Raw genomic sequence first — 15,939 nt, forward strand, 5'->3', positions numbered from 1 at the left:
ATGTGCCAAGGAGCAGAGGCGAGCGCAAGTGGGGGTGCGCCGGCTCCTGCCAGGAGCCGCCCAGGTGGGGTTGGGGGACCAATAAAAAGCAGTTAAGCGTCAGCAGCGAAACAAAGCGAGCCACATTTAAAAATTGACAATGACTGTCAGAGCGATAATTAAAATGCTCGCAAGGGTGAGCAGGACGATGGAAGATGCAGCAGGAGCCCGGACATCGCCTGCTAACAAGCAGCCAATAAGCGACTGTTTGAGCGGCAAATGAAAACTCATAAAATATGAACGAGCACGGAGGAGCCAAGCCACAAACTTGGAAAGGATGAAGTCGCAACGCTTCCAGCTGACACCATATAAAATGCCAAGTTAAAGGCAGCTTCAAGGACTGTCGAGCAAAGGACTCCCGCTAAATATAACATAAAACTATGTGACAAAATGACGCACACGCACCAAAAGGGGAATGAGCGAAAGAGAGGCAAAGAGTGAGAGAGTGAGAGAGACACAGTCCACTAAAAATGTCACGAAAATAAAAATAATACAAATAAAAACTAACGACAACAACTAAATGTGACACAAAAATGCACATAAAAAATCGTACTAAGCGAACGGGAAAAAGCCAAATGAAAGGCGCGCAAATGAAAACTGCAAAGAGAACGACTCGCAGTCGTTCCTGCAGCCAAAGAAAGGAGATGATGACGTGTAAAATGAAAGGGTGTGGTGGAAAGGGGGAGTAGTCAACGGGCTAGGTGGCAAACTAGGTTGAAAGCCGCACAACAGCAGCAAGAAAAAAAATGTTATGCCAAAAAGTATAGACGTCCTGCTAGGTGTGCTATATATACAAGTTTGTGTGTATGTATGTGTGTGTGTGTATGTGTGTATGTTTATGGGCTGCCTTTTATATGCTCTGCGGCAATTTGTAGTTGGTAGTTGGAGCAGCGTTGATGCTGCTGTTATCGGTGCGCGAGGCATAGACGCTGGCCATGTCAGCTGCAGCCATAAAATATAGATTTTATCATCCGCAGTTGCAGCTCTGCGCAGGGACGTAAAGATTTCTAATTTGTTGCCATCACTTGTCGATATCTGACGGAGTTTATGATATAAACTCACGTTATTCATGCATTTTTAAAGAAATTAATATTCGGGCCAGAAACAAATTTCAACTCTGGCCTGCTGAATGCCGCGTCAATGTTATTTTTGGGTTAATTTAATTTATTTTACATGGAGCAGAAGCCGGAAGGAAGCAAATGCATTTATATCATGACATATAGTAGTTATTTATTTTTTCGTGTCTGCTGACCTGTTAAAGCTACCTTGGCAACAAACTTGACTATCTACGAGTCTCATATAATATGTGCTCGAGTGCTCTTCAATGCTTACAAGTGCGTGGACCACTCCACTCTTTTCTCCAGTTCATTTACTCGCTTGAGATGTGAGCGCATTTACTATGAATGCAAACAGGCAGCTGGAAAGCACTCTAGCAAATCTCTCTGAGCCCGCATGCACACCCCCAGCTCCCAGCTCCCAGCTCCCAGCTCCCAGCTCCCAGCCTCCAGCCCCAGCCCCCAGCCCTTAGCCACCCACCCACTAGCACCTGCTGCGAGTATTACTGCAATTTCTATTTTGTTGCTTCTTGTTTGCCATTTTCATTTGCTGCTCCGGCTGTTCTTCGTAAATATTTGCATGGCCACAGAGTCGTGCACTTCGTGTCCGGCAGGACCCTCACTTAGTGCGTTCGCCCAGCGACCCATTTAGAAGTTTACAACTTCATTTGGCTTTCGCCCACACGCCGTCAGGAGCGTCCCGAGGCGTATGAGTAATATTTGTTGCATGTGCATTGCGAAGGTGGATCATTGCCGATAGCCGGCCATAAAATTGATTACACTTTCCATTTATAGACTTAGCCTGATTCCTGTCAATAAAGCGAGCATCAAATTCCATTATTTTTGCAAACACAATACCAATACATACCAAGAGGGGCGACAGTCCTGCAACTAACAATTGCATCAACGCCGCTCAGCTGCTGGGGGTGGGGCGCGGCGCTTTTTCTGTGTGCGCAGAACAAACAGAAACGAGTTGGAACGAAAACATTTTGCAACAATATAAAAATTGTAAACGAAAGGAACAAAAACTCTGTCCAGCAGGAGGCGGGAGCAAAGCCTTTGTGGAGGTGGGACGACCTTTGCTGGGGCCGAGCTTGGCTGGCGTTTATTGGCAACTGTGTTGCCATTTGTGTAAACGACTCGTAAAATTTTATATTGCTGTTCCTCCATTTATTTTTTCGCACTTTATTTTAGCGACTCTCTTTTTGCAGCAAGTCAGGGGCTGGCTCAACTGCATTGAGTTGCCTGTCAACAATGTTGAGCTGCAGCTGCAGGCAGCCCTCGCCACACATCTTGCATCTTATCTTAAGTCACATGAGGCTCGCACTAGTCACGCGCAACACCTTCAGCATGCACATACTTATCAATTTGTATTGTCGCCCATTCGCAGAGTACTCTTGCAACTGCACTCCAACTCCACTGGGCTTGCCTCGTGGCAGCGTCATGCAAAACTCGTATATTGATTACATTTCACTCACAGACAGCTTGTCAATATCAATTGCCCTGAGCGAGCAGCACTTAGATCTGCACACACGCACAGAAACAAAAAGAAACTCTGCATGGCACTCTATCACTGCCAAATGGCATTTCAGGACTCCTGCAAATGTGAAAACAACATTTTTTGCAGTTTCGGTTAAATTTCAATTTATGTGATTTCTATAAATTATATATTAAAATCTTTGACTGTTAAAAATCGAATAAAAATTCAGTCTATATGTATATGTATATATTTTTAGACATTCAAATATATAATTCGTATTGAAGAATATGCCAATATATATTCCGTCTATAATAATAATATTAAAAATTATTTATATAGTGCTGGCTTTTTGTTCTCAAATTTAAATCCAAACTAAATCTAAATTTTCAACACTGGATATCTTCTCTCTTTTCAAGCTTCTCTTCAGTGAAAAACATTTAAATGCTAGCAGATATTGCATATTCTAATATTATTAATACAAATAGTTTAATTTAGCTTGAAGCTTGTCAACGAAGCTTATCACAAGTCCCCGCTGCCCTCTCATTCATATACATGTATGCATATATTGTAATATGCGATGAAATGTGAAAATATGCAGTGACACTTGCTAAAAGCAGTGAGATGGGTATTAAAGCGAGCGCCTGTAATTATGAGTGACGCCGTGCCGCAGCATTTGAAATGGGAAATGCGCAACTGTCAGAGAAACGTAATAAAAGAACGAAGAAAATAAATGAAATAGAAATGAAATGAAAACATGGCGTAAAGTAAACTTCAATGTCCGCCGGGACATCAAATAGGTGCACTTCATCTTATTGAACTCGATTTGATTGGCCGTTGGCCCCATTCAAATTAACAAACTTGCGAGCCGTAAGCCTGGCTAATTGCCAAAAGTTGTAGAGAACCAATTTACACAGGCAGTTGCAGCGGCTAATCAAATTGTCAAATTTTGTCTATGCTGCTGCTGCTGCTGTCATGTCAAATAAAGCAGCTGTTGACAGCGGCAGCAGAAAGTATCTGACCTGGCGACCTTTGGTGGCAGCTGGCCTGAATCGTGCCACACGTGCTGCAGCTCGTGGCATGTCCACAAGCAAATTAGAAACAAATTTGTTTAATTCAATAAAAACGTTGATTAAACCAGAGAGAGGGATAGAGAGAGGGAGAGATCCATAGATAGATAGAGAGACAGAGAGAGAGAGGGGTGACAGATGCTGAGCAAATATAAGCAAATGAAATAAAATATTTGTGATTCGTTGCGCTCTCTATTTGCTGCTCTGGAATGCAGCTGGCAGCTGGCCAGAGCCAAATGGCAAATGTGTTGCGTGCCTTTCGGGTGGCTCCTGCAAAATTAATTACTTCAAATTTCATGAATTTCCCGCTCGATATTTTAATTTAAAAGTTCTTTAAGCATCCCCCCATGCAACTAGCCCCTGCTCTCTATTTCACTCTATTTCGCTTTCAATTCGGTTTTCCGGGGGGGTTTGGTGCCAAAGAAAAACAACACGAAATGCAACCAAAACAACTGCTAAAACTTTTTATTGTTATTGTTTTTTTCTGTTTCGGACTGTTTATTGTTGCATTTTATTTTTGTTTTGTTTAGCGCCACAGCAGTGAAGGACAGCTTGTGTATGGGTGTGTGTGTGTATGTGCATTTTTGAGTGTCAAGCTTATCACTGACGCTATTTGGGGTCAGAGATATGCAAAACCACAAGGAGAGTAAAAAGTAAATACAGCGAGTATTTGTGTGGGTGCGTGTAAAGGAGGTTTACTCTAAATTGAAAGTAAAACTCCGCTACTGCTACTGTAGAGAATATATTTTATGTTGCGCTGAAAAGTATGCTATGCCTTTTTCATTTGAAGCGCTTTAATTTGTCGACGACCCTTAAGCCATTGTGTTCATAATTTGTTGGCTGTGAGTAGATAGAAATGTTGTCAAAGGTACAGAGCATACACACACACAGATACACACGACCCAAATAGCCAATTTGAAGGCACACCGGCTCAAAAGGCGCGTAATTAAAATTTCATTTGAGCTGAAAATTAGAGTATAAAATTTCAATATCCAGGCGGCGTAGAGAGTTCAGAGCTCAGCCAAGTGGTGCAATACTGAAGCCAGAGCAGCAGGAAAAGCTCCAAATAAAAGCAAACTAAATTAGTTAAATTTGATGTGAAAATCCTTTGATTAAAACCAGTCAAGTATATACATTAGCGCACTCTCGGGGAGCAGAAACAAAAGGAACCAGCAGCTAGGGCCACGGCAAGCGGAGAGATCTTTCCGGCACTCTGCCGGCCGCGCTCAAATACGCTGAACACATAACGAGGCGCCACGCGCAGTCTGCTAAGAAAACAACACACAAGACAAACAGGATGACACATGCCCCGCCCCTCCCCAAGGACATGCGAGCGTTCCCGGCGGTGCGCCCTTGGCAGCCACGGCATAAATTGTCAAAATGAATACAACAGATTAAGGCAGCGCGTGTACTGCTCGGCTGGGGCTTTGCAGGCTCTAGAGATGGCCTTAAAGTCTTGACGACTATCGCCGACGATAGTTTCAGCACAACACCCAATAAAACCATAAAGTTTAATTGTTATGACAGAGCTCGAAGGCTGTGCCTAATGCAGGCGCTATAGTTGGGTCTAACGAGTATGGATCAAGTCTTATGAATACAGGGAAACAGAGCTAAAGGACCTCAATAAGTATACAAGTGCCGAAAGCTTTAATAATAGTATTTAGTTAGGGCACGGCATTGCTAGGCTACCAAGAAAATAATCGTTTATTTTTATGTATATTATAAATGAAAATATATAGATACAAGAAAACATATTTTTAATTTTGATTTGTATTTCTAAATGTAAGCGCAATTAATAAATGGTAGTACAAAACACTCACAAGGAAGATCTAGAAAATTTCTATTGATTTCGAAACCGAAAATAAAAAAATATGCTTATAATATTTATATTTGCACTTTGTGTTTTTAGTTTTAAGTTAAATAAAGGAATAGAAGCTACGACTGTTCGGATCACAGCATAAATTGATTTTCAGTTCTTTTGTAGTGGGCTTGTTCAGTACATTGCTTGAATTAACTTCTTCGCTCTCTACTAAAGAAAGCTCTCGCTCTTTCTCTCTAGCTTAGAGTATTATCGATCATCGTACTCTCGCCAACTACCGATATGTATCGATGAATGTATGTCTATTAATAGTTAAAAATAAAGCTGTTCCCTCTAATAACTTATTGGCCTATTACATTATATTTATTTATTTATATTTTATTTTATTTACAATCAAATATAGTTCAATCACAATTTAAAATTTTCATTAATCTATAGGACTCAAGTCTGTTGTTCTCTTTGCTTATACAGTTACACTAAATACATATATCGCCAAATATAAAAATCGAGCAGCTGGTAGCTTCATCGCCATCCCTTGAGACGCCGCTGACCTTGAGATGGCAAGTTGGTGTAGGACAGCTAGCTGTATAGAGCAGCTGCTGCAGGAACTAGACTGTTTGTCGGCTTCGCGACTTTGGCTGTGAACAGCTGGCAGCTGTCACTGTTGCCAGTGGCTACTGTAGCTGCGCAGTTGGCCGCCCACCTGTGGCAAGGAGCTCAATTTATTTATAAGCATTTAAAACTGATTTATGTGCGGCAAAGGAAGACAGCTCTGCGCAGCGCTGCTCGCGTGAGTTGCATCTTTAATTTAGCCGAGGCAGAGCACACGCCCGACCGTTTACCGCAAATGCTTCTTCAATGAATTTCTCACTTACCCAGCAGCAGCAGCAGCAGCAGCACTCGTAGCAGCCAACGCATCAGCTGGCTAAGGCTCGAGATTAATGTGGCATGCGGCAAATGAATCCTGCTGTAGCTAAGAGTAACAGCAGCAGGAGGAGCAGCAACTACTTTGCTGCACATGCTAAACTTCAACTTCAAAGTTAATGAATTTTAGCTCAAAGACCGAAATTGCCGAAGAACCAAATCGCTTCTGCAGGGCTTCAAGAGGCACTTGAATCCGTTTGGGCGCAATTTATTTCTTACGAATAGCTCTTGAATTCTTTTTTTATTTATCAATATTTGTTGTTGTTGCTCTGATCCGCCTCCCATGTGGCTCCCAGGCAACTTTACATACCCACACACAGATGCGCTATGGCAATCTGTTATCGCATTAACAATTTCCTACTCATTTCGGTACACTCACACACACACTACTCCCGCTCGGTATGAGGTAAGAAATATAATTAAATTGCGGGCCTCAACGACATCGCCAAATGCAAGCGACGCGTCGTCGGCAGGATGTGTAGAAGCTCTTGGGCAGACATTGAAGTAAACTATATGCAATAACAAGTAATTTCATTAGAAAGCAGTCCTGCCAGCTAAACGCCGCCGCCTCCGGCATGAGCAACCATAAACCAGCCAGCCAGGCATAAAAACTCAACAGTATGCGAATAATTCCCACTTGTATTTAAGTAATTAAATATGCTCGAAAGTCCTCTAAGCTGCAAAAAAAAACAAAAGAAACATTACAACCAGTAGCCTATACATGTGTGTGTGCTACGTATATGTGAGTGAGTGTGCGTGTATGTCTCCAGCTGTGTGGCAAATAGTAAAGAGTCAACGCCACGCGAGCCCCAATCAGATGTGCGTTAGATTTATAAGCAAAGTTTTGAGCATGATATACATCTACATATATGTATATGTATTTGTATATATATAAGCTGACAGACACTCCTCCTCATCAGAATAGCGTAGCTTTCATGTTCTCCGTTGATACTGAATATTTCCTACTCTATTCGAGCCAAAGTACTACAAAGTTCCTCCTCTGTATTAGTTTAGTTCTACTAATAATCAACAATGGCTCAAACTTGAATATGTTAGAAATATATAGGCTCTTGGCAAGCACATAAATCGCGAGCTTATGCCTGTGTGTGGATGTATGTATATGTAAGCAAAAAAGAAGTGCAGAATGGAGGGTTCAGGGTATCTCCTAGTCGAGCAGTCTCGACTAGAGCCTTCTCACTTGTTTATCTAGTAGTAAGGAATAAAAATAAAGTAATTCATTGATTTTTACCTGTAATACTTTCCATAAATTTAACAAATTTCTTGGCCTTTGCAAATCGAACGAGATATTAAAAATTTAAGTTATGTGCTTCATTGTGATGCACAATTTTTGGCAAAAATTTGTAGAGAGCTATTGAACATAGAGCGTGCGCTATTGTAATGGCTCGCAGTGCAAATAACCATTTAGTAGGTCGCTCGAATTCAATTCCAGCAGTCAAATATCATGTGGGAGGAGGAATTTAAGCTGCTCTTCTGCAATCGAGGAGAAGACTTGATATGAGGAGGAGGAGTGTCACTAGAATAGCGTATTCATGCATATAAGTCTACCTACGGACATTTACTTCTGCCATAAATCAGTTTTTCAGTTGAGCCAGGTGGCGAGCTTTCCTTAAGCGAATAATTCTTTCAGGGAAGTGTTCACAGATATCAGGGCAACTCTTTGCAAAGGGCCTCACATATTTGAGCTTGGACGCAATTTGGATGTCTGTTTTGGGCGCATTGTGTCGATTGACAATCGACAGTTGAGCGGCGTCAAAGGGCGATTGCTTAACGTGTGCACTCCATCAACATAAATCACTCATACGTCACGTTAAACACGCTCAAAGTCCGAAATGACGGCGCGCTTACCGAGGACTGATTCGGAGGCCGCCCGCGAGCAGACATGGCCATAAATTAATTGAAGCTGCCACATCAGGGAGCCAAGTCGCGAATTGGCATCGTGTAAGCTACAATTAAACTGTAAACGCGAGAGGCGAGCAACAGCGATGGCAACAGCAACAGCAAATTACAACCATTTACAATTAATTTGAACAACACTTGCCATGCAAATTGCGTGCCATGGCTCATAATTTCAACTGGTCACACACACACACACACACACATAAACATAATGGCAAGAAGTCAACGTGGGCATTAAAAAGCGAGGGGTCAACGTGCAAACACTCAATTAGCATATCAATAAATCAAGAAAAAGTGTTGCCCCCGCACAGCAATCAGCTCGCACGGCCAGCGGCAAGGGCTGGCGGCCAAAATTTAGTTAACAACGCCAAACAATTTATTAACTCGGGCCACTTGCCAGCTCTGGCTCCGACTCCTGCTCTGCCTCCGACTTTGACTCTGACTCTGACTGTGACTCTGACCTTGTTTTGTTGCTGCGTGATGTTTGCGTGCCAACAATATTAATCATGGCCCCGGGCATCGTCATTGATGTCCTGCCGCTGGCCTTGGCCTGGGGTGGCTTAGGGTGGCCTGCACTCGCACCTGTATCAGGCAGGTGCGCTGTCCGAGTGTTCGTTTGATTGAGTCGGCCATAAATTAGAAGGCACCAATTGTGCAGAGTTCGATTTATTTTCGGTCGCCGCCAATTAAAACGTTTGCCAAACGCCAGCCAGAGCGCCAGACAAACGCAACTGCCACGCGCACTAATTGCCCACTTTGATGATTTAATTTATTTTAATTGGCAGCGCACTGAAAAGTGCGAGCACCAGCCATGAATTGTGCTCCATTCGCGGCCGCATTCGATTCAGCTCCGACCTGAACTCCAAATAAGCTCCCCGACAGTCGCTCTTGACAACGCTCGGACAATGCATGCAAAAGTCGACAGAAAGTTGCTTCTAATACTCGTGAGTTCGCTCAACTTTAAAGATTTCAATTTCGGCTTTCGAAATATCAATGGAAAACCAAATAAAAGGCACACTCACTGGTCGTCAGACTCCTGCTGACTGTAAAAATATTCATATCCCATATTTGCTGGCAATGTAAATTGCAATTTCAAATAGCAACAAGCTATATATATATATATATATATATATATTGCAATCAGAATTGATTACTGAGCTTTAGCTGAACTTCATATATACGCGTTTATGGATTATACTTTAATGTCATCTGCATACATTTTTAGCTGTTTCTGTGTTTTTATGCCAAAGCCGAGCTGAGCTGCAGAGAGATGCGTGCTAATGCCACAGTGAGTGACAGCCAGACAAAAAGAGAAAAAGAAAGAAAATAACATTAGAGCAACTCTATTAATTAATTGAATCTCTGACAGCGCCTGTCCGCCCGCTGCTGCCAGCTGACGCGCACCAGCCTGGACCCGGGCTATGTAGAGTGTCGCGAGGCGCTGAAGCTGCCCAAAAAGCGACGATTCAGCTTCGCCGAGATGTATACCATCAACATGGTAAGCTAGCAGAGCGACGGTGCGGCGACGTGTGCAAATTATTGAAAGTTCTTTGGTGCAGTGCCTCGAGGAATGCAACTATATAGGCTCCGGCTACATTGAAGTGGATCCGCCGTACCGCCTGGACATGGTCCGAGTGCGGCGGAACTTGGAGCAGATCCTGCCGCAGCCGCAGGAGACGAGCGTGCCCTTCATGTTCAATGCGTACATTAAGTGCGAGGCTTATCGTAAGTCGCTGTCCCGCGCTACCCTGTGTCGACTTTGAGTGCGTTTAAACAGCGTTGGCAACTTTCAGGCGCCCAGCACACGGCTCGCTTCGCGCTGCACTTGCCGGAGATTGAATTCATAGAGGAGAAGTGCAACCCCTTTGCCCTGCACGTGACCATCTGTGTGCGCATCCATGCGATGCAAAAGTGCCCCACGGAGTTCTACACGAACAGCAGCGAGTGCCGCATGGCCCAGGACTACTTCACCAGGTGCGTGGACGACATTGAGTCGAATGTTGCGTAAACGCAGCCACCAGCCACGCCCACACGCCTTCGAGGCGATACGTGTAAATGAAATGAAATGTAGAAAACTTCGTGGAGTTCTGCTCGCATATAAATTCGTGTTGCACTGCAACAAAAGCGAACAAGCACCGCTTCAAAGTAAAAGAAAAAGAAAAAGAAAAAGCCATAAAAGTCATAGATGAAATATGGCAATTTGACTTGGCTCACTGTGTGGGTTAGCTTTTCATCTATCTGTGTGTGTGTGAGTGTGTGTGTGCTCTGGACTCACATGCTATGCAGTGTCAAAACTGCAAATTGAATCACCCTTTTCACACACGTACACACACACTCACAGTCACCGACACACACATGTCAATGTCCGCTGCTGCTGACTTTGCATAACTTCGCCTATTCCTTCATACTTCGAAACGTTTTGGCACTTGGTTTTATATACTCTGTACGAGGTGGCTTGCTCTAGCTCCTCTCACAGCACATAAATAGATGATGAATGACAAAATTTGGAGCTAAAACATAACTCTGCCATTTCCTGTCCTCACTCAGCAGCACTTTTCTCCTCTAATTCGCCTTAAGCTGCATGTACAGAGTATTACGGGATCCGGCTAACCCGTTCATAGAGGTTTTTTGTGGCTCTTGTTTGTTTCTTTTTGCTTGCACTTTTTTGTTTTCAGTGTCGAGTCAGCAGTAAAAGTTGACTGGCATCGGTGTCGGTGTGTCTCTGTCTCTGTCGCTGTCTCAGTATGTGTGTGTGTGTCACAGGATGTGTTATGCAACTGAAACAAAGGCAAATTTATGTTTTAGTCCAGCGCCTCGCAGCGCCTGCCAACAACCAGCAGCCAGATGCAAAGAGCCAGCAGCCATCTTGCAGGTCCTGCAGCGTCAGGTTAAATGGACTTTTCTTTGCAATTCTGTTTTTTGCCCAAAACGTCCTTTAAGGCGTTTGCTTGTGTTTGCGCTTGAGCCCTAAAACAATTAGCACATTACTCGATTTCTCTCTTTCGTTAAGTCCTTTCGATGTCTTCTGCCGCTGGCTTTGCCTAGCTTTGATTTGCCACTGGCTGACAATCAAGAAGCTTTTGCATTTTTCTTTAATTACGCCCTCAAGTCAAATTAAAAGCAAATGATAGTCGCACACAGACACTGAGGGAAAGAGAAATAGAAAGAGATAAAGGGGGATTTCCAGCAATTTGTAGCCTTTTCCATTTGCGGCTTTGCTGAGTTTTACACTTTTACAGTTTGCTTAGCCAAATCAGAGCGCACGTTTGGCCAGCTTTCAAGGAAATTATTTTCACAGACAAAGTCTGGCCAAGATGGGCCAACGGCTGCCAGTCTGCCTGTCAGCCGGCGCTTGGCCAATGAGTTGTAAGAGTTTAGAAGATGCCCCGCCCATTGCGGGCCGCGGCTCAAAGCACCTAATGACCACTAGGTATTGCCCATTTGTGTGCCAGCTAATTAGTTCTGCTCGGCGCTCCGCTGCGCCACAGTCAAATAAATGGCGTCGAGCGCTCGTAATTAAAATAAAAATCCACTCGGAGCAAAAAAAAATAAAGTGCTTCAGTCGAGACTAGGCGACCAGGATATACCCTAAGCTACATGCTGGACTTTCTCAATCTGGAACTACAGTAGAGTCTGCTTATAGCATTCTTTACGACGGATATTCAGGAGACCAGACAGCAGTATTCCTGATCAGCTGCGGCTCTTAGATTAACTGTCAACTTGCCTCTGAACAGTCTGAAGAAAGGCTGAGAGAGTCGACAAAATGTATCATTTACCCTGTTCAGTCATATACCCTATATTCCCACGACGAGTGGGTACACAAATAAAGTGGAATATTATAAAGTCCTGCCTCAGGCATGTTGCACGTGTGTCTGGCTGGCTAGTTGGCTGACTCTACGGTTGCCTGGCTGCTCTGCAGTCAGTTAGCCCCTGCGGGGCGATGGTGGGACGAGGAGGCTGCATAATTCATGCAACCACTGCCAACAATAACAAGCTGGTGCTGTCGGTGGTGCTGCTGGTGGTGCTGTCGGCGATGGGGCTGCATGCAATCAAAATTATTATAATTGCGACGCGTTCGCCATTGTGCGACAACAATGACTTCCGCTTCCGTGCTGAAATTCGCTTGTCTTCGCTGTTGCTCGTCCTGCTCGTTATTCGTTTTGATTGTTGTTGTTGTTGCTGCTGCTGCTGCCGCTGTGGTTGTTGTTGCATGTGCGACGCCTGCATCTGCATTGTTTTTAGGCAACTCTTTGTACAACAATGCAGATAAAGGGTAGCGCTCTACCCACCCCTCCCCCTCAGCGACGGCGGCCGCGTTGGACTGTGGGAGTGCGACACATTAAGTGCCTGCAAAAGACGCGCGACTAAGTGAGCAACGCCCCCTGAGAGGCGCCAAGATGTGGGGAGCGGCCGAGACAGCGCCTAACGTGCTCAAGTGTTGAAAAGCAACAGAAAATGCTCTGTTAGCATACGAAAGGGTAACAAATAAGAAGTGCAATTAACAGTGGCTGAGCGCAGCTCTGATTAGCCAAACCCTGTCCACAGCTGCGACATAGTCTCAGGCTAAGCTCGAAAAGCACAAAAGCTGCTCAAACAAAGCACGTCAATCAAAGCACATGGGCTGAAACACAGCTAATGGCATAATTTGATTTGTATTATGAAGAGAAACTCGATAAATTCGAGAAATACCAGTAACATGTGCGCCCAGAGTGCGGGCTATTATGATTATCACCATCACAACTCTGGCTAAGTGCATTAATTGAAGCAGAGTGTCGGCAGCCATCACCCCTCCCGCCCAGTCTCAACAGCTGCCTAGCAAATTTCGTCTGCCTGTTTCTCGGTCCTATAATAAAGTGCATTTTAATTAGTTTAATTAATAAGCAAGAAAGTTTCTAGCTGCCAATCTATGAACACATGCAGCCACATCCACACACAAATTGAACGTTTGTCCTAGCATGAATGAAATTCTGAATAGACGCGCTGATTGGTGAATAGAGCAATGCCGTACTATGCCAATACCTCGGCGCTGGAGTCCTATTATATGTAAATACTTGCCGTCCATGTCGGAAACAATACCCTGTAAGAGTCCCTTCATGCAGTTGCAACTTTATAATTTTAATATAGTGTCTCACTGCCTATTTCTACCGGCATTTGAAACTTTGGGGTACTATGAAATGGAAACTAAATGAGATATAAAAAAAATGCAGTCTAATGCATAATTTATACTAAAATTAATCACTTATTTAAGAACATATATCAAACGTTTAGTATTAATTAAATAATAAAAAATCAGCCAAAAGAAGTTGCACAACTTCTTATTTGTTATTGTTAACGTTTTTCTTTTCCCATGCTTTAGTTATTGTTGAGGAAAATAACTGTTAACAAATAGCTACTGTTTTTTTATTTGATAGATGGTGGACTATGTATGTGCTCATAGTTGGATTCTAAAATATATCATATAACACTTATAAGGACTTTATGTAAGAAATACAAGAAAAATGCGCATTTTGCGGGTGGGCTCTAAATAAATATGACTAATTATTTGATATATGAACGATTATTTTCAAGTTCAATTCATTTGATTAATTTTATTATTAGTTTTATTTGCATTATCCCTACTGTCTACTTCCCATGATTGCACTCTGATGGACTTAAATACCTGGTCCATAAATAACTATAATCACTAACCAATATCCCTATTCATAGCTGATAAATACTCATTTCACTATCGATGGTTCCCTACTTCTAATCGCTACAGGCCAAGTGCACTTTTTAGGCAGTCAAACATCCGGCAAAAGCAAATAAAATTCCAAGCAGTCATTTTCTTCATTTCTCTGCTTATTAGTTTGTGAGCCTGTAATTAGATATTTCAGTGCGATATTTCAGTATCTCGCTACATGGTTAGCTTACAGGGTGTTTTGCAGCTGTCAACATGCAGCTCATATTACTGTCTGCTGTACATGCCGCACTTTAATTGTTTTATTTATGCCCACAAATCAGTGCCAGTGCCTCGAACACACACGCATCGAACGAAAGGTCTGGGAATGAACGGGGGCAATTGTTGCATCAGATATCAGACGTTTATGGCCTCAAAGCAGCAGATTTGAGATACATTTTAATTAATTGTTATTACGCTTATCTGTCACCCGGAGCCAACGTCAACCCCAACCGCCTCCTGGTTTTGTTTGACATGTTAGCTATGGTTCGTGCTGTTGGCTTTTTTAATTGTTACGCATACGCCAGGTGAGCCCGCACAGAAGCCCTTTGCATATTAATGTAAACGCGACGTGTGTGCTCACGTTTCTCTCTGGGTGTGTGAGTGGGTGTGGGTGTGTGATTTTTATTTAGCTATTCGGCTGTACTTTGCGTGCCTTTCACACTGCTCCTCCGGCATCGGGAATAGCCTGTCGCCATCCAATTTCACTCGGTGTCAGATTTTCGCTGATTAAATATGCGCGCATATTTCATATTTGCGTGGCATTGCCAGCTGCATGCTGCACTCTCCCCTAATCCCAAAGTGCACTCGACGCCGACAGCGACTGCTAATCAATCTGCTCGAGCTGCGGCCGTCTGCACAAAAGCAAATAAAGCTCTGGGTCAATTGGGGCCGAGTGAAAGTGCTGTCCGCTGGCTGTGACGCATCGAGCGGGAATACCATGTAAAGCAGCGACCGAGTATTGACCCAAGTGCCCACTTGACAGGCCCATGAATACTGCTCACCCGCACGCACACTCCGGGCCATCTGGAGAACGGCACTCGGCCACAAATATCACAATGTGAGAGCCCAATACAATAAATCAACGAGCCCTGTCCCTGTTCGCAGCTACAAATAAATGCATAAATTTCGAGGGCCAAACAGCAGCAAGAATAATATATAATAATAAAAATATAAAAGAATGTGTAACGGCCCATTTCGCACCACAGTCAATGAGCTATGAAAATATGAAAGAAAAAAATCAGAGCTGTGCTCTGTGTGTGTGCGAATTCAAATCAGTTTATGATGGAATAAACTATTTCGCAATTTTCAATGTCAATGGTCAATTATTAGAGCAGATAATATTCTAGAAAATAATCGATTTAATAGTATAGTATGATTAATCGTTCCATCACTGCATCAATTCAGCTTGAAAAAAGTGAAAGTTAAAACATTCATTAATAACCTGTTATATAACTCAAGAATCTAAAAGTTTTAGTCTGTCTCTCTTTGTAGAGTCCCCTTTATTTAGCTCCAATCTAAAAAATTAAATTTCTTTTATATACATACAAGTTAAGCTCTCCCACACTAGAGCACTAGTGATTGAGGACGCTGTGGTGGGTTCTTGTGAATCTAAACAACTTTGTGTTCAATGAAATAATATATTTTATATAATTTAGTAACAAAAGATCTAGACTCTCTCTAGTCCGAATATAAAACTGACCCATATCAGTTCTAATAATTGGGTTTTCTCCTTGATTGTCTGACTGGACTCTCCAGCCTCCTTAGATTGTCGATAGTCTTAACTTACATGTATATGGTTGCCCCAATGCCTCCCCGCTTTAAACACCCATGTGAATATTTACATATAAACTTACTTTATTCGATGCTTTTGCAACAGACTGTAAGTGTCAGAGTTTCTTATAACAGCAGAACGTAAATGG

At 43.0% G+C, this 15,939-nt stretch overlaps 2 protein-coding genes across 3 annotated transcripts in view; both read left to right on the forward strand.

Annotated features, from left to right (window-relative positions):
• The window catches only part of LOC108658492 (uncharacterized), a 94,538-nt gene that overhangs the window by 26,899 nt on the left and 51,700 nt on the right, over window positions 1-15,939 (forward strand). The gene's annotated exons all lie outside the window — the stretch shown is intronic.
• On the forward strand, window positions 7,989-10,640 carry Obp85a (Odorant-binding protein 85a). Its single transcript, XM_030386980.2, has 5 exons — window positions 7,989-9,245; window positions 9,527-9,589; window positions 9,671-9,799; window positions 9,861-10,026; window positions 10,095-10,640. The coding sequence occupies exons 1-5, from the start codon at window positions 9,207-9,209 to the stop codon at window positions 10,307-10,309; spliced, it is 612 nt and encodes a 203-aa protein (XP_030242840.1). The 5' UTR covers window positions 7,989-9,206; the 3' UTR covers window positions 10,310-10,640.

Source organism: Drosophila navojoa, chromosome 2 (assembly GCF_054131105.1).
Source record: "Drosophila navojoa isolate 15081-1374.11 chromosome 2, UAZ_NAV_1.0, whole genome shotgun sequence".
Classification (NCBI taxonomy): domain Eukaryota; kingdom Metazoa; phylum Arthropoda; class Insecta; order Diptera; family Drosophilidae; genus Drosophila; species Drosophila navojoa.

Excerpts from the sequence above, each read along its gene's own strand:
- Obp85a (XM_030386980.2), top strand. The coding sequence starts at position 9,207 with ATGCATGCAAAAGTCGACAGAAAGTTGCTTCTAATACTC. Across the intron at positions 9,590-9,670 it reads AGATGCGTGCTAATGCCACA|CGCCTGTCCGCCCGCTGCTG; the intron begins GTGAGTGACAGC and ends AATCTCTGACAG. Across the intron at positions 9,800-9,860 it reads AGATGTATACCATCAACATG|TGCCTCGAGGAATGCAACTA; the intron begins GTAAGCTAGCAG and ends TCTTTGGTGCAG.